The sequence below is a fragment of the Tachypleus tridentatus genome, chromosome 6 (genome assembly GCF_004210375.1).
Source record: "Tachypleus tridentatus isolate NWPU-2018 chromosome 6, ASM421037v1, whole genome shotgun sequence".
In the NCBI taxonomy this organism is placed as follows: Eukaryota; Metazoa; Arthropoda; class Merostomata; order Xiphosura; family Limulidae; genus Tachypleus; species Tachypleus tridentatus.
The window spans coordinates 39017553-39037017 of record NC_134830.1 but is presented as its reverse complement, the minus strand read 5'-3'; the positions used below and the strand labels follow the sequence as shown (position 1 = coordinate 39037017).

General features: G+C 29.9%; 1 protein-coding gene and 1 long non-coding RNA gene across 11 annotated transcripts in view; one reads left to right on the top strand and one right to left on the bottom strand.

Annotated features, from left to right (window-relative positions):
• LOC143252285 (uncharacterized) overlaps positions 1-3913 on the top strand; it is a 29407-nt gene extending 25494 nt beyond the window's left edge. The window contains exons 2-3 of one of the 2 annotated variants that reach the window (XR_013028925.1): positions 1906-2096; positions 3797-3913. This is a non-coding gene — a long non-coding RNA (uncharacterized LOC143252285). The remainder of the gene's footprint in view (positions 1-1905; positions 2097-3796) is intronic. The other variant, XR_013028926.1, reaches the window with a different exon arrangement.
• Positions 2449-19465, bottom strand: part of BTBD9 (BTB (POZ) domain containing 9) — a 67978-nt gene continuing 50961 nt past the window's right edge. For all 9 annotated transcript variants that reach the window (XM_076504177.1, XM_076504178.1, XM_076504181.1 and 6 more), the window contains 6 exons: positions 17168-17287; positions 15992-16101; positions 14003-14192; positions 9924-10031; positions 8031-8109; positions 2449-3863 (listed from right to left, as the gene is read on the bottom strand). In XM_076504177.1, the coding sequence (XP_076360292.1) occupies positions 3690-3863; positions 8031-8109; positions 9924-10031; positions 14003-14192; positions 15992-16101; positions 17168-17287 (781 nt within the window). In that variant the 3' untranslated portion in view covers positions 2449-3689. The remainder of the gene's footprint in view (positions 3864-8030; positions 8110-9923; positions 10032-14002; positions 14193-15991; positions 16102-17167; positions 17288-19465) is intronic.

Below are 19465 nucleotides of genomic sequence, written 5' to 3'. Positions count from 1 at the left end.
AAGTAATCTGGCCCCCTGTGAAAAAAGTTTGGTGACCCCTGATCTAAATGAAGTGAATATTACAATACAGGATACCAGGGTGACGTACTTCAAAGCTCAGAGTAAAATGGAAGCGCTTCAATATAAGCTAAAACTTTGGGGTGAATGTGTACTTATGGAAGAACTTGATTGCTTCAAAAATCTCAGTGTTTTTTTTTACTTATGAATGAAAGTTTCTTAAGTGAAGATGCAAAAGTTTCAGTCTTGCAGTGATATATGCACAACTATTAGGGAGTACTTCTCTCCTCATTTAGAAAAATTACTTTGGATTCAAAATTCCTTTGCCGACTCTGCAAGTACCAACGATTGCCTTTGACAGAGAAGGAACAGCCTATAGAAATTTTAACTGATTACATCCTAAAAACAAAATTTCAGCAGGAATAAATTACACAATTTTAGATTCAAATGGCCATGGAATACGCTGAAATAAGTAACGGAGCTTTGAAAATACTGATGCGTTTTCCAACAACATATATTTGTGAGCAAACATTTTCAATGTATACAGCTACGAAGGCCAAATTTAGAAATAGATTAAATATTGAAGATTATTTGTGCTTACAAGTAACAACAATAACTCCAAATACTAAACTATTTTGTGAACAAAAGCAAGCCCATCCAAGCCACTAATAAATAAATACGTACACCGTACTTTTATTGATATGAATTTTGCAAGCAGAAATATCTGAACAAGTGAGCAGAAGTAAAATTTTTCTTTAAATACGGATATTTGTAATAAATTTATATTCTAAGAGCCTGAAGTAAACTTTATCTGGTGCTAATGGCACATTGTTTCTATTTTTAGTGTTTTTTTATTAAGACTCCACAATGTTTTTTCTTCCTGATGTGCAGCTCTGCAAGTTTGGGAACTCGTGCAACCAAGCCAATAAGAATATACCCAGCTATGAATTATGTTATCTTTTCCTTAAGTGGTCACTCACTGTCAGGACAAGGTGGGTGTGTTTGTTGCTGCACATGGACAATAGAGAAATTTTTGATTTTTTTAGAAAAAATTACTGGCATGATGGACAAATGCAGAGATGCTATGAACTTGTGCTTTACTTTTTGGATAATGAAACTTGTCTCCTGAAATGACATTTTGGGATATGTATGAAGAGCTTAAACTTCATACAGTTACGAGCAAAGTTAGGTCTTTGTTACAAAAACTTTGGTGATACTTTCAGTGCAGTTATCTGGACTTTGCAATCAGTTTCTGTTTGGAAATGAAATAAATTGGCCATTGACAGAAGTTCACGACAACATGTACCATTTTTATTCATTTTTGTTTTGTTTGGAAAAATGTTTTTTTTTACATGAAACAATCGTGTTTCATCATTATAGAATTATCGGTAATTTGTGAAAGATGGGATGTGGCGTGACAAGTAGGTTTATGTCTCCACAGAAAAAACAGTTGACAGTGATAAAAATTATGATTTGAGTAATACCTAATATTATCATAAATAATTCACATTAAATTCCATAATTCTGAAAAAGTAGTAAATAAATTAGAAAAGAGGGAAGATATAGAGAACAAACATCGTAATTCACATACTAGAGAAGATACAGAATTCTTTAAAGGTATTTTCTTATAAATTAAAAACTTAAAACTTCTATAAAAGTAAAACTTGATTTATTTTCTATATTTTTACGTCAATTTTATTTGCATAACATTATAATAAAGTAGTTTAAGTTTTGAATATAACTATCTAAAAAGACATGACCTGCATTTTGACCTACCCTATGGCGAGACTATTGCTGGTTAGGAAACAATATAGTTTTTTATTTCAATTTAACCCCATTTTTATATTTTTATCAAATATAGTTTATTTTATTTCTACTTAGAATTAAATAATTTCTTTTAATTTACAGCCCTACCACTTATGGACTATTACCAGTCTCTTGTATGTCTGCATTAACAAAAAATTGTTCTGTCTTTACACCTGATCTTGTAATTTAACTTCCAAAACAACACAACACTTGTTTTTATAAAGGGCTGATGTGGGAAATATTTCTGTAGATCATTTTTAATGAAAGAAGAAGGATCTTCAATAATATCTCAGGTAAATGGCATTGTTATTTTTTAAAAACAACCCAAGTAAAATGATTGTTATTGTTTCTGTTCTGAAATAATTTTCAACATTTTGTATGAAAAGTAAACTTCTTGTTATTATAATAATGAGAAACTCTACTGGAGCTCTCTTTGAAAAGCTATAAATAATTTTTATCCTACTTCAAAAACATCACAGATTATGGATTTTTATGTCTTTTAACAAGTAAACAAAAACCAAGTTTGGCTGTAAATTTACAAAGTTGCATAATCATCTCAATAATTTATAATTTAAAAACAATATTTAAAATGTATTGATGTTGTTGAATAAATATGTGAAAGAAAAACAAATCAGATGCTCGTAATTACGGAGCTGGGTGTGAACCAAGACATTTCACACGTTTTTATTTACATCAAAACTTCAAATTGCAAATACTTTTCTAATATAAAGCACTGGATGAGCTAAAACAATGAATAATATTACAGCATATCATCATTACTATGCTTAAAACTATTTGAAGCATAATCAATTAAAACTGACAACTCTTATTTATACTGAAAAAATGGTTGTGCCACTTACATCCCACAACACTGTCCAATGTAAAAAGAACATATGCTCTTGCTGAGCAGATGGTATTAACTGTGGGACTAAAGAAAACTAACTGTACTTGAGTAACAGATGTTATACCAAAAAAACAACAAATAGTTATGAACAAGTTTCAGAAACATATCACAAAATAATCATTTAAATAGATTTTAGAAACATATTAGCATTAAATTAGTATTTAACTATAGTATTTCTTTGTTTATAGAAAATGTTTCATGAACTACTAGAATCTAGAATTGTTGGAGGTAACACTTGGATTTTAATGCATGACAATGTAACTAATATTTCTTACTGTCTAAAACAATTATTATTTCTATTTTGAATGATAAATTTAACACAAGTCTGTTGTGTGAATATGCAAAATTAGAAATGGATATACAATAATAGCATTCTAGAAAGAAGCTAATGTTATGCATTTCCAAAATTTTTGTTGCATAGTCTACAATTGCACACTATCTCAAGTTGTTATGATATAAAAGATTTATAATCCTTACATAAAAGTAGTTTTGTTAGAATTAGTTCTAACAGTAGTTTGGATATAAAACGTCTTAAGCAACTGGCCATCCAATTGAAAAATGAAAGTTTCTAAAGAATTACTTTCAAAAACAGATTATAAACATATGGTTTTCTCATTATATTTTATGTTGAATTATTCAAACAAATCAGACAATACATACAACAAGAAACATTTTTATAATAAATTAATAATGAACAAATTATGAGATTTCTTTTAGGAGGTAAAAAGAAAAAAAAGACACCATTCTAACTGCACAAAACATTATATGTAAGAAAATTTATCATCTATTGTTACACACAACTACACGTACACGGAGCTAAGGGATTTATACAAAAGATGAGTTTAGGCACAAACTCCATCATTTCCACGTACTTAGTTGACAAACGTATTAACTAGTCAGTCCTATCTTTGTATATGGATGCAGTAGAAAAAATTGAGACACTATTGTACAAGAAATTTATTTCTAAAAACACTTCACTGTCTCACACAAAGGAGTGAGAAGATTCGCTTGTTTTTGCAGAAGTCACAAGCCATGATTTACTGGTTTCATCTGTTATCTGGTCTTCAGACTCTACTGTTTCACTTTCAGGTGAACTTACTGCATCAGAAGATAGTGGTACCTGTGCAGGACATTCAAAGTGGACACAATGGAAGACCTGCAGGAGAAATGTTTCAAAGCAACTTGAAAAGACATGTACTATATCATGCAAGTAATTAGTAAAACATAAATGCCTTACGCTGAGCAAAAACACATTTGTTATAATTAATGACAAACAGAGCTAAAGCCATTCATGTACTCCATTGAATGTCTAGTGTTAACTTCCTCAGAAGACAAATAATTTACAACATGGAAAATTTTGTAAGTTTAAACTGTTTTATTACAAAGAAACAAAAAAAATGCATAATCATACTAGTTGTATTATTTACAATACAGCTGTGGAACTCAGGATATTTACTGATATCATGGCAGTTAGTGAAAATGATTACCCAAACTTTAGTTATTAATAACTTACTTTACTATATATAGACACCAAATCTGTATTCTATGCTTTGGTTGTATATTTTCTGTCATATAGGCTGTTAACCTTGATAATTACAAACATACTAGTTTAGTATGCTCTTACTGCTTTATATTAACAAAATATTTTTACAGAAAGTATCAAAGTGAACCTTTATTTAAGGGTGTAAAAATGCAAATTTACTTTAAATCAAATAGAACTTGATCATAATATCATGTCTTATGTAATACAAATTTTATCACAAATTAAATAATATTCATAATATTCAACTTGTACATCATTGACAAGAAAAAAGTAAAATACACTGTTTATGCAAGTTCATTTGCATTTGAAATTTTGAAGCTGTAACATACAAAATATTTTCTTTAAATTTCTCAACATTATTAAAGGAAGCAACAGTGAAAAAATACAACAAAAAAATCAATATATCATTTTCAAAATGCACATATAGAAATACATACACAAAGGTACAGTTGACTAATCTAATCAATAACCTACGAGAAGCAATTAGATCCATTAACATTATGTAAACTAATCAATAAATTGAAATTTGTGTTTCTGGTTATTTCAACAACTGATTTATCAAAGTTTAGGTTATATCATTTGTCACAAAAATAATCGATTAATCAAATTTATGGGTTTCTGTTATTACTATTTTTGATTTTTCTAACTATCCAATTTATTAAAATGTTACTATTAAATTTGGTTTGTGTTGGGTACAAAGCTACATACAGTTAAATTTAAACTGTTGGATGGATACTACATGGCAACACTTGCCCCTACCTTCCTTTTTCTTCTTTCTACATTTCACACAGAAGATTTAATACATTACATTAAAAATCAGCAAGTCACTTCTCAACCACAGCTGATATGAAGATGAAGTGGAACAGAATGTATCAGTACTATATTTTGATGTTGTATTCCATTTTGTAGTTAGTGTAATATGATATATATATAAAAAAACGTTGCTTTTGAGAAGTGTATGCAACTGCCCTTTGTGATGAAAAATATGTTTTCGCTCAGATCATAAATGCATGTTTAGATCTGGGTTTTAGAAACCTAAGATGGAAGTAACTCTTGTACTTAATATCATTAGATAACAAAGGAAATTTAGAGCACCAGGACATTAAAAAGAAAGAAGAGACCTGTAACAAGTTCTATCTTGGCCATGAAAAACAAAGTATCTCACAACATTCAAGATTCCACTAATATAAAGGTTAGCATCAAAAGCTAAAACATTAATCCAAGCAAAAATATACACACCGTAATGCAGAAGATCTTTGTCTGGAAAAAACAATATAATTGATGGGAACACAAGGTATTTTCACAGTATTTATATTCAACTGTTGCATACCTCAAGCACATAAACAATGAATGGATATTCATCCTATTTCATATGAAGACATAATTGTAAAGTTTCGAAATGCATTCGGAATGTTGAAATACATGCTAGAAAACTGTTGTCCTCAAATACTAAATGGCTCATCAAAAGCCTCTAGGAGGATTGCTTTGGACAGGAAAGCCTTTGAATAGAGATATTTGTAATGGAGCTATATTGCAAGTATAGGTAGAAACAGCAATATTTTCAGGGGAATGGGGGTAAAACATTAACCCTGTCAACATGAGTCACGGGTCAAAGGCTGTGGTATTGCATTTGTTGACTACTATTTTATGAAGGTATTTTAATATGTTTGGTATCAAATTGTAGATTATAATTTTAATTTTAGCATTGTAGATTAGTAAATTTGTAATTCAAAAGTAAATATATGAAAAAAACACACCTAAATACTGATAAATGTGTATCATGTGGCATGTTGAATATAGTACTGATTTAAATTAGATGTTTGTGATGTCCAAATGCAAAGTCTGTAGTTTATGGCAAACTAGACAGTCAAATTACTGACATTGATAAGCTAGAACATAAAACAAGGACCTCCTATCTTTCTATGTTTCGAGATATTAATATATTTATTGAATCAACCAAGGTAGTCCTGCCCATCTCTTCAATTTTTGAAAATACTTGCTTACGTACACCTATGTTGTCCAAGGATATGTGCATAACCAACTGAAAGTTCAGAACGTCCCCCCTGATGGCTTTTTCAGACCTTCCAATGTATTTGGATGCAAATTTGTTCTTTTCATGCTACATTCTAACTGGCATGCTCAAATTTCATATATTTTTTTAAAACCCAAATAGAGCTTTGATTCTAAGCTTAATAAATTATAGAGGAATTCTGTAGCACTGATATTTTATGATTTTTGGTTATTTAAAAATGTATATATAACCCTCCCCCCGAAAAAAAAAAAGATTGTTTCATGTTCTCATGTGCAAAATTTGATAAAGCTTACCAACCTTAAGCAAGCAGCAAATAAGTACAACGTTCATAACTAGAAGATATAATTGTTTGCTATACTTCTTTATTTGGTGTTCTATATTTTGTGAAAAATAAACTTGGTTTATTTGAATTTCGTACAAAGCTATATGAAGGCTATCTGTGCTAGCCGTCCCTAACTTAGCAGTGTAAGACTAGAGGGAAGGCAGCTAGTCATTACCACTCACCGCCAACTCTTGGGCTACTCTTTTACCAATAAATAGTGGGATTAACCATCACATTATAATGGCCCCATGGCTGAAAGGGTAAACATGTTTGGTGTGATGGGGATTTGAACCTGCAACCCTCAGATTACGAGTCGAGTGCCTTAACCACCTGGCCATACTGCGCCTTGTGAAAAATAACTGAATTTAAAAGCTTATTTGTATATAGTAATAATGTATGTGTATACGCAATGTATTATAACCAAAATATGACTGTTTTACAAAATTCTGGCCCACTAGAACACAACAAAGACAGCTAGCTCACTTTGTATAGGCCAGTTTTATACTCTTGGATATGGTAACATGAGTCCACATATGCTATGTGATTGCAAGTTCTGTAATGTCAGCCAGGCACGAATGGAAGGTCAATATAATAAAAATAATTAATGTTTATTGTATATAATTTTATGATATTCAAACTACTTGGACTAAATATTTGTATTTTTGCATAACAATTTATAGTAATTCTAAAATGAAAAAAAGCATAATTTATATTTATTTCCTAATTTTGTATGGTGATTAAAACATTATAAAGAAATCTGATATTTTGCATATGACATCCTTGTAATGTTTACTGATAATCTGTGAACTTTTGTGAAAATATGCTTACTAATTTAAAAGTTATAACATGAGAACTATAACAAACACAAAATGGTTATAAAGTCGGTGTTTGGAACAGAGTTAAATGGATGATCAGGTTTGACAGTGTAAGTTAACAGACTAAAAGAATATTTTTTATCGGTGCTTAATTGCAAACACAAATTTATTGTTTTAATAAAATTACTAAAAATATTCTGTTTAATGACAATGATAAGTTTACATCATAACATGTACAATATGTGAGAAATAAAGGGGGCAAATTCCCCCTCTTGTTCCTTTTTGCAGGTGTCCTTAACTGCAAGGCTATTGTCAAGATACACAGTAATAGGACAAAGCATAACCCAATATAGCAGCATGGGCTTCAACAAAGTGTTAAGGCTTCTAAACTTTTTTACATAATATGTTTTTCTGTAAACATATACAAACACACAAATATGTATATATAATAGAAAAGCTGAATTTTCAATGTGCATAGTAATTTTATGAGAACAAATTCTGCACGTTCAAACATTTTCTAGTTTCAGTAGTGGGTAAGTTTCTTTATTATATTAAGTACTGCATTTAAAACTTAACAACAGGTTAATTATTCATACATATGAAATACTAACCTCGTTTGCAGTATTATGAGTTCCCACAATTCTGATGAAAACAACAGGCTGTTTTTGAAAATAAACAGTTTGCCATGATCTGGAATGGTGAACAAAAAATTATCCTTCAAACTACATAACAAAAGATTTCAAATGTAAATTTAGTCAAGTTAAATGTAAGTCTCATCAAATACCTTCATAAAGCACATTTTTAACATGACTTAGTTATCACTTAAGGCCAATATAAAATCATAACTTCTTAAGTGTGATTAGATTTTATTCTCAAATGAATGTTTCTAGAAATAAAAAAAATTAATGTTATTAGAGTTTCCAGTTTGTTAAATACAATAAAGTAACTGAATACTGTATACAACTTTTAATTTCTTACTTATGTTTTAGAAACCACATAATATTTTTCTTTTTTACTTAAAGTGAAACCAACTTGAAGAAATGTTTGTGTCATAGTTGCAGTGGCGATGATTGTATAGTTTATAATTAAACAGATAATAATAGTAAAATCACCACTGAAATTTACTAGCTCAAAGAATCTAGAAAAAATAAGAAAGGTCTAAATAAAACATTTGTTTCTGTTGCAATCACTTATCATCCACAGTGTATACGTATAACACGATGATTGTTTTGTTTAATTCTCCAGAAACACAAGAGTTTTTTGTGCTAGCCATCAATAATTTAGCAGTGTAATACTAGAGAGAAGGCAGCTAGTCATCACTAACCACTGCCAGGTACAGGTGAGCAAGCCAGAAAGTTTCAAGGTCAAAATAAGTCACTGAGTTAACTCTACAAACCCAAACACAAGCCAAATCAAAAGTATACAACAATAGAAATTACTACAGGTATTGAAAAGAATGGGCACTTAATTCAATGTAAAAACATTTTTTAACAAAAGATTATAAATCTAAAATTAAATGTGTAAAGTATTAGCTGCATTAAATAATATATTTTTCTTTTGCCTAACTGAAACTGTCAAGTATAAGGTTGCCTAGACGTGCACTTACTTTCTTTTTCTCTTTATTTTAATGTAGCATTTCTATATGCTCATCCTTCAGTCTATCCAACCATTTACTGGTTTGGTTATTGAGCACAGTGTTTGAACAGAGTTTACATTGACTTGATCACTTTTACTTTTAAATGTGTTAAGTATTTATCATTACAAAAATGAACAGTTAAGTAACTGTTTTGATAAAGCAATTTACATTTCCTGAAGTATTTAATTTTGGATCCAAGTAGATGAATTTATTGCCTAAAAAATGAGGTACAGTTTTATTTTGACTTTATAAAATTCAGTACTATTCATTCTTGAAGTGGTTTTAGCAATTTTATTTTGATAACAGCAAAATTACATAATACAGATCTAATTTTTAAGTGGAAAGTTTGTTTTTTGTTTTTCATTATGAATAACATAAACGATGAAACTTTGTAGAATGGAGGGCAACTGCCTATTGTGGAGACACAAGTGAAGAGGACAAAATATACCAGTTCTTATTATTATTGTATAATCTAACAGCACTAATCTGGCAATAAAAATATACTTTGTACAATCTAAAGACCATTACTTTTCATGAATAAAATAATGGGGAATCAAAATATTCATAATGAAAGTTTGCTATCAAGCACAAAGCTACACTAAAGGCTATCTATGCTATGCTAACCACAGGTATCAAAATCCATATTTTAACAGTGCAAGCTCTCAGATGTACTTACTATTGAGCTAAATGTGGGGCTCATCATAATAACAGACAAGATTTAAACTTAATGCAAATAACAAATGGTTATAAATTTGAAAAAAAAAATTCTTTTTATTTTTCTGCTCATTTATACTAAACATAGTAAAGTAGTAACAAAATGTGAGCCTTAAACATCAATAATCAGTTATTTGACAGTTACAATACATACCTGCATTCCTGGTCTTTTCTATCAGCCACTAAGTGCCAGTTCTGCTGGTCAGTTGATACTTCTATGTAAAAGCTGTAGCTCCGATCATCACAATCCCACAATAACAATCTGAAAGAAAATCAGTTGTTTAGACTTTATTTTTGTCTATCAAAAGCTTCATGTTTGAATATAATCTAAGCTTTCATCATTATACTCTTCCCTTAGTTAACTTTAGAATACTACTTTTATGACTATTTTACAATTAGAAATTCTAGTTCTATTTGTTTTGCCAGTGAGAAAGCCAGTTATGTATAGATTATATTCTGCATGAGAAGTTGAGATGGCTTAGTCTGCTAATGTAATCACTAACTGGATCAAGTGATATATCTACTTCCATCCCTATCTTGTTTGGCTACTTTTCTGAAGTTCAGCAGCAAGCCCAACACAGCATTTTTATTTATCAATAATTTTTTTTTCTACTAATAGTTGTTTACTTACTTTCATTATGAGATGGTGTACATGAGTTACATAGAGTATTCTATTTTATATTGAATAATTTGTTTGTTTTGAATTTCACACAAAGCCTACACGAGGGCTATCTGAGCTGCATAGCATAATAATGAAATAAGTAGTCAAAGGCTGTGAAGAATGGTTTTGTCTATCCAATGATGGTAAAATTATAGTTACTGCTAGAACTAGGTAGATGCTAGGCCTATTGAAGAAAGATGATGATGAATGAAAATAAGAACTCTTGATTTTGGATATTCTCCCATTTTTTGATTTTGGGACACTCTGGATAGCTGAAAAGCAGCATATACATCAGACAGAGAGTAACTATACCAGATAGCTCTTCATACCTAGCTTCTGAAGACTCTAATGACCTATAGAGAAGACAATCCAAATTACTTTTGTATTGCATTATTACAAGTATCTATGCTATCCTTTCACAGAGAATGCTGGTACATTCTCAAATAGCGAAGCCACTCAAAAAGCAAAATATGAGCTCCAAAATATTCAATGTAATATAAAATACTAATTGATATGTTTACTGCAAAATTATTTCAACTATGTAGATATAATACACGATCATGTATCACATGTTTTGCGTGTTAAAAGAAAAGAGATCTTATTTGTGTCTCTTTCTTTTGCAAACATTCTCAAACAAACATTTCATCAAATCATATTTTTCAATAAATTAAATGATTGAGAAGTTGTACACCAATGTATCACTTTATCTCCAAACTATGACTTTTCCCTGACGTTTATGCAACTGATTCCAAAATTTGATGGAATAGAGTTTTGTTTATTTGTTGTAAAACTTAAAGCTACAGTACAGACTCTACCCTCTGCAAGATTCAAAACTTGATTTTAAGCATGATAAAGCCTTAGACTTACTGCTTTTGTACCTGAACTGATCTTCTAAATGCTTTAGACCATAGAATTTCATTCATACATTTGTTACTCAGGAAACAGAACATAAAAAAAAATTTAAGTGTAATAAGTAAGGGTTTTAATTTCTTTTTTTGCAGTTGGTGAATTAGCACATGTTTAATTAATTTCATTTTGAAAAAATTATGAAAGGAAATTAATGATAAATTAAAGATGTACAAATTAAAAATAATTACCTCAAAAATATACTGAATAATCAAAAAGATAGCTTACTGCAATTATAAAAATTGAGATAATATACACAAGGAGCTATCTATAAGGAAAAATAAGAGGTGAGAGTTATTTGCTTTTAGGAAATGTTTCTGATAAACTAAAAACCCAAATGTATACATTTCACATATAGATTATGTGAAGACCAGTGGACTTAATACATATTACAAACAATGGAAAACATATCATGATATAAAAAACTAAGAAATGTTAAAAATATCAACATAATTTCATAAAAAGGAAAGCTAAAAGCAACCTTATACAGAAATATATTAATTCTATAAAACAGCCTAAAACAAGACAACATTCTCAAAATTTTAGAAATAGAAAGGCAATGCTATAGTTATAATGAACACAAATGAGTACATTCAAAAAACAAATAAATCTTATCAGATACAAACAAATTTAAACCAATACACACAAATTCAACAAACATTTGTGAATACCAACTAAACAAAGTACTACTACAAATGAAAAAAAACAACACAATCTCAGAAAACCTTTATTCTTACCTACAACAGACTAATTCACAGACCACAGCTATACAGCACCCACAAAACTTCAAAAATCTGACTATCCACTATGACCCATAATGTCAACCTATGAATCATTCAACTACAACCAAGTAAATACATAGTGTTGGCATTTTCTAAATATGTAACATCAGCTTACTCTTTTAACTTTAAATCTATTCTTGATCAACTAAACCATAAAGCCTTAATGACCAGTTTTGATGTAATCTCCATCTTCATAGAAGTCTTCAAGATAGCTTTAGAACTTTACATCCAATAACCCAACCCATTAATACACATTCTTAGCAACCAATTACCAACCCTTATCGAATTCACAACTACCCAAACTAACTTTACATTCAATAACCAAAACTACCTACAAATAAATAGCTTAAATATGGGGAATCCTGTGTCACCAGTTCTAGCCAATAATTTCATGATACAGATTGAATCCAAAGTGATCATTTCAGCCTTACACCAATCACTATACTGGTACAGATATGCTGACAATATAATTGCTGAATTCACATTTGCAGAACATACACTTGGTTTTTTTAACCACATTAACTCCATACGCACCAACATTAAGTTCACTCGTAAACACAAGAAGACAAGCCAATAGCATTTTTCAACCTCAAGATCACAAAAATCGATATACAATTCAAAACAGAAATCCACAGAAAAACCACCCACACTGGACTATACATTCTCTGGAACTCAATGCATGAAATGAAATAAATGCTCAACATGTTAAGAAACCAAGTAAACAAAACCACAAAATTATGTTCACCTGATAAAATAAATGATGAAATCAACAAAATAAAACAACACTTCATCAACATCAACAGATTTCCTCCAAAAACCATTGCAAAAATTATACACATGCACCTAGATCAACAACACAGTCAGCAATAAACAAACAATAATAAATTCCAAGAAACAACAAGCTGAAAAAACTTACACTGCTGCATACCACATATTCCTGACATCAGTAAAAAAAAAAACATTTAGAAAAAACTCATAACAAATAATAACATTCCAGTAAACACCAAATTTATTCCAAAACCAGGTACAAAACTAAAGTCCATACTATGTAAGAACTACACCAAGAAACACAATATCAATACTACTTATAAAATAGAATGCAACAACTGCCACAACTTCTGTATTGGAGTAACAAGCAGAAAATTGGAAACCAGATTAAAATAACACAAGAAATACCCCTTGCAATCCCACACTCATTTATGATCTCATCCCTAAGACATATGCCAGGCAACTGTCAGTTGCAAACTCTCTTTGTTAACCTGAAGATGACCCAAGAGGGTTGAAACATTGTTCTATACTTTAATTAAAGTTTTAATATCCATACCATTCATCTTGAGAATACATTTTTATTTCAAGTGGGTTTCTCGTTATTATGAAAGACTTAATTATTAGTAATTCAAGTTAAAAAAAATCACTTTGTCAAACATTCCAAGAAGTTCTCCCACTAACTCACTGAGTATGAAAAGTACGAAGCAAATATCAGACTTATGCCAAGGTGACATGAAGTAATAATACCATGTCTGCCTGCTATTCTTAAACTGTGTGGATACAAGAGAATAATTACTAAAATGAATTGTAGAACAGAAAAATTTGTTCTGATGAAAAAGTTTGTTACTGAAGACATACCTTAAAATGCAAGTGAAAAATTAACATGCTTTTCTTTGTCACTAAAGGACCATTTCTATTGGCTTAAAAGGTATAAGATATTATGTGGGGGAGGATTCGTCAGAACCAGGAATAACTTAAAGCACACAGTATGTCCGTAAAGTAGGTGAAATACAATCTCTGTTAACTCAGTGCACAAATGTTGCACATGACTAGTCAAGCTGTTTAAATGATACTGCATGAAGCAAAGCAGTTTCTTTTATTATATATCACACTTACCTCATTGAGTCTAAGAGGTAGGGTTGAGATAGCTGTACAACAATTGCTCCACTTCCTAATTGATGACATGTATACCCAGAGTCCCAGTCATAGTTTTCTGTATCACCATTGATAAGGGCATTTCTGCTTCGACTGACCCCTTCAATGACACAGGCACTTGCTTTAATGGTAGCAACATTAGCAGATGGCACTAGAAAAAACCAACCAAAATCACACAAGTTTAGGTAAACAGTGAAAAATGCAGAGTATGTAAAACATCGTGCAAAAGTGTTGGGACAAAGTAAAAAATAAATTTCAGGCTACTTTAAATGAACAATGGGAGGTAAATCATGAGTTCAGTGAACAGTTAATATTCTGCATGTCCTCCTTTGCTTTAATAACTGAAGACAGTCTTTCAGGTATTGTTGCAACATCTTTAATCAATGTGCCTTTTGGAATTTTTCTCCAATTGTCTCTTATAACCTCATAAAATTTCTTTAGAAGTAACTTTCAATTTGTCAAATTTGTGATCTAAAAAATCCCAGACCTGCTCAACTGGGCTGAGATCAGTGCTCTGTAGGGGCCATTGGATTTTGAATGACACCAACAGCTTTTTTCTTAGTTTAGTAATTTCCAGATAGGTTGGATGAGTGTTTCAGGTCGTTATTTTCTTGGTAGTAGAATCCTTCATCAAGAATACACAAACCACTGGGTATACCATGGTGTATCAGTATCTAACAGTAATTGTGCTGGTTTTCTAGTCCATTTATTTTGCAAATATATCCTGTTGCTTCAGAAAAAAAAACACTTCCAAACCATCACACTGCCTCCCTCGTGCTTCAAGGTAGTATCTTTCACCTTTCTTTGGCCAGATGTACAACCTATGCTTTGATCCAAATATTTCAAAGTTGAACTCATCCATCTATAAACCTATTCTCAAACCAGCAAGAGTCCACTTTTTGACAATTTTAGCAAATTTCAGTCTCTCTGAAGATTGCTGCACAATCAAATATTCCATTCTCGTTGAGTCTTCTTGATACTGTAAATCTGGACATTTCTTCTATCATTTGGTGCATGGGTACCTTATCTCATTCTTGAGATCAGTGGCAGTCTTCCTTCTGTCCCAAAGTCTGCACAAACAAAGATACTTAACATAAGTATTATTGGGTTTAGGTATTCTACCTATTCCTTTCCTGTTTCCAAACATACCCATCTTGGTCTTATGATCTAGGATGTACTTGACAGTGTTTAGGAACATTTCAAGACTGCAGTAATTTGCTGGAGAATCCATTAAGCATCATGTACACCTTTTATGAGAGCTCTCTGCTTTACTGACAATTCTCTACATTGTTTCTAGGCCATGGCATGACAAAACAACTTAATATCTGGTGTTAAACACCATTTTTATTGAAGTTTATTTGTGAAGTGCTACTAAATTAATTTTTTTCTAGCATATACTGGTACCATATACTAGATACTTGCTAACTTTTTCTGTACAATTAAGATACTGCATGGGTTACCAAGAAAGTTATTTCAAACCCTAAATTTGATCAATATGTTTATTCAAGCAGAACCTTTATAACATGCAACTGGTACAAGTATATGGGAATTCTAAAGAATGATAAGTTTTCTTAACCTGGCTTCTTCAGTTGTCAACAGAGATCAGTGAAGTGTTGAAATTTACATTCTGTAATGACATGGAAGAATTAGCCCTAAAAATGGAAATAATGACAATATATTTCTTGTCTTGTACTTTTGCACAGTACTGTACTGAAACTGATAATACACTGCCTTCATTTATGGAATATACTATAATTAAAATTCAACTCACAAAGCAAACATATGCACAAGAAAATACACCAGACAGTGAAAGACTAATTAAGGTTAGGACAACATTTGGATAAGTTCTCATACAAATGTATCAGAAAAATAAAATAAACATATTATAGTATTGATATGCTTCAGTGAAGTTACATTGATAATTCAACACTTTCCAAACAAAAAACGTACCTATTAATCCTTGTTCTAGAGCAAATTGCTGATTGGTGAACATACATTCAAAAGAAACAACATGGAAGACACGGTTTACTGTGTTGTGGGTTCCAACAATACGAATATACCTGAAATTATTTATTTACCAATATAAATGAGTAAAAAAATCTCATTATTTTAAAATTAGATACATTATTTTTAATCAACATTTTATTTTCATTTGACAAAACAGATTTAAGTGTTCAACCTAATTAGGGTCTATGCAAGTTTCAATTTGAAAGCAAAACACTGCATTCAGTAGTATCAAGGCAGACAGCTGATAGTTTTTTTATTTTTTATGTACTTTCAGCTATACAGCTAATTAAAATGTAACTTAAAAATACTTTAATTTTTGTTCTTTAATTCCTTGTTTGATTGTATTTTAAGTGTCAAAAAAACATAATCCTAAAGATACTAAGGATTAGTTTCAGCTTTTACATTATTTAGTTTTAAGGAATTTCAGAAAATTATAATAAATTGTTAAAAATAAATTATTATTAGTTTTTAATTACCCACTGGTTAATTCAGTTGAATATTATAGTTAAAAAAACTAATTGTGAAATACAACCTCAAAGCTTCAGAAAACATTCAAAACTCTGGTCAATAAACTTTTACGTAGCAAAGTATCAGAAGGTTGAAGAACATACATTTACAAACTAACAGTCTATCATGACACTACTGAATTATAATGCACTTTTTAAATGTTGAGATAAATTTTCAATGTTACACTTGACTTGCTTAATATGTATTTACTTACATCTAAAACAGGCCTAGCAAAATTATATTTGCTCATAGCTGAAATAAACACAAGTTTATAACCATTCAATAGACTGCTCAATACAAAATTTTGGTTAATGAGAAAGTAATTTTCTTTATTTATATGAGCATTTTACCACTCTTATAAACATGTACAAATAATGACTGTTATGTACATGTTACTTTCATAATGCATACATATAAATTATATAAATAAGTTTCCTTGAACACCTTAACCCTATTTCAAGTGTACAATGAATTTTAGAAAATTCACTTTTCTATTATGAATAACAAATAAATTTATTAAAATCTGTAATTTTTTCAAATCTTAAAGACAAAGCTAGCATATTTTATCTGTTTCAATACTACTTTACAAGAAAATTGTTACCACAGCACTACCTCACAACCCTTGTATTAAAGTATAAGTTTTGCCAAGATCGACAGAGATAACGTGTGTTATCGACTACTCGGATCCAATCTTCTTGATCCATTGAAACTTCAATATAATAAGAATATGACCTGAAAAACAAAAGTGTCAATGAATCTTTTAGTTAGTAGAGAACATCCTGAAGAGCTTTTTCTGTTGCTCTTTCAACACTTACTTTTGTAAAATTTGTAAAAATTGTGTACTTACTACTAATATATTACTTAATACAATTAGAAGTTCAAAATGGCAAAAAAGTCTATATTATGTCATACTTTCATAATATTTACTTGATAATTCTACAATTGACAAGAAAATAAGAAATTATTGAGAAGCACTTATATACTTGTATACATTAAGCTTTTGTTCACAGTCTCAGACAAAATGAATGACACTGGAATCTGTGACATTACACAGACTAATTTATTTTCTGTAACTTTTATTTTACTATAGGTGTTTAAAAAATTAGAAAACTTTTATTAAATTCCCCAAACATGTTGTAAACAAACCAACAACCACAACAACAACAATAAAAAAAAAAATCAAAGTTTTTAATAAAGTATTTCTACCAAGGGGTTTGTCTTCAAATTTCTGAAGTCTTTACCGAATCAGTCTGAGTGAAAAGTGATGTTTCCTGATAAGATTAAAATTCTTCATCTTATGGTTTGCATAATTTATTTGCATAACCTTTAGAATCTCCAAACTGGATATCAGGTTTTTTTTCTGTAAAACTTTATTTCTTGCTTTCTATATTCTAACACTTACTGTTGTCAATATACAGTAAATCGAAAGTTGCAAATATGAATACCATTTTTCCCTCTGCACAAATGAACTATTTACAAGAAAGTTACTTATTTTAATAGATTAACTGTTAACTTTTTCATACTCGATGGCTTTTAATTTTATGGTTTTATTGCTGTATTTTATACTCATTAGAGTAAGTAATCATTTTGCCTAAAGTGATAACTCACTTGTTTCATACACAGCTAATACACAAACTATGTGATTGTCAAAAGTAATGTTTCACAGAACACTCAAGCTTGTGAAATTTTAAGATGTATTATTTTACTGACGTTTTGATGGGTTAAGCTAAGAAGTTTCTGATTTTTACATTTTACTTACTTTTCTTAAAAAAATATATAACAATAAACACATACATAAAAAACAAGGATTTCTAATACTTATTGCAAATTCCAGCTCTTTTGCAATCCAATAAATGTTTAGATATGTTTTGATGTTAGAAATTTCTGAAGTAATAAAACTAGACTTCATACACATCAAGTGGCTCAGAAGAATGAAGGAGATTTTTTAAAAATATTTCTTTGTTTAAATTAATAAGGTAATTTAGATAATATAAAACACTGTATATTATAATTTTCCTATTCTGAAAATGTATTTCCAATAGGTGCTTATCTCTACTCAAAATATTAGCTATTCTTGTTCAGTGATGTCCTCTGAACCTTGTCTAATATTTATGATAATAAATGTAAGTCACTCAGTAAATGTGCAGCTCATGTTATGTTATAATTTACATTACACACAAACTATTCCAAAGCACACATAATGAAAAATTATTATTTATTTCATCTAACTGAACCTTAACTAACATAAAAAGTTTCCTATTTTAGTTACTTCCATAATAATAAGTAAAGAATACATGTGAAAAACAAGAAAAACTACTTAACTGTTTGTTTGTTTGTTTTTTGCTGTTGATTATTGTAGTTACACCTACTTTTTATACTAATGATAGTACTACAATAAACCATTTTTTCATTTAATTAAACAATGAACCAAAGAAAACAGAATAATAATGTGCAAAAAGCAGACAATGTTCTATAGATATTGCAATGTTTGTGGCTTTCTTATTATGCAACAAGAGTTGTTAACATTTTACCTTAGCTTACTGATATGTTTTCTGTAGGAATTAAGTTTTAACTGAAAGTGAAACTGACAATGCTCTTTAGAGGAAACACAGTAATATAATATGTCATTTGATAAACAAACATCTTGACTTTCTATGAGCTATAAATAATAATGTATAAGCATGTCAGATACAATTATTGTCAATTTCTGAAAGAGAGAACATGACATGTGGGTGTGTCAAAATGGGTCTGGTTGTCTATTTCATGGTTCTGTATCAAAATAAAATTGAAAGTTATGCTTTGTCTGAGTGATGACAATATTATACTAAGTAATTTATAATAAATTTTGTACTTTTATGGAACAATGGTATTTAAATTAGAGGAAATATCCAGAAAGTAAATGTCAGAATT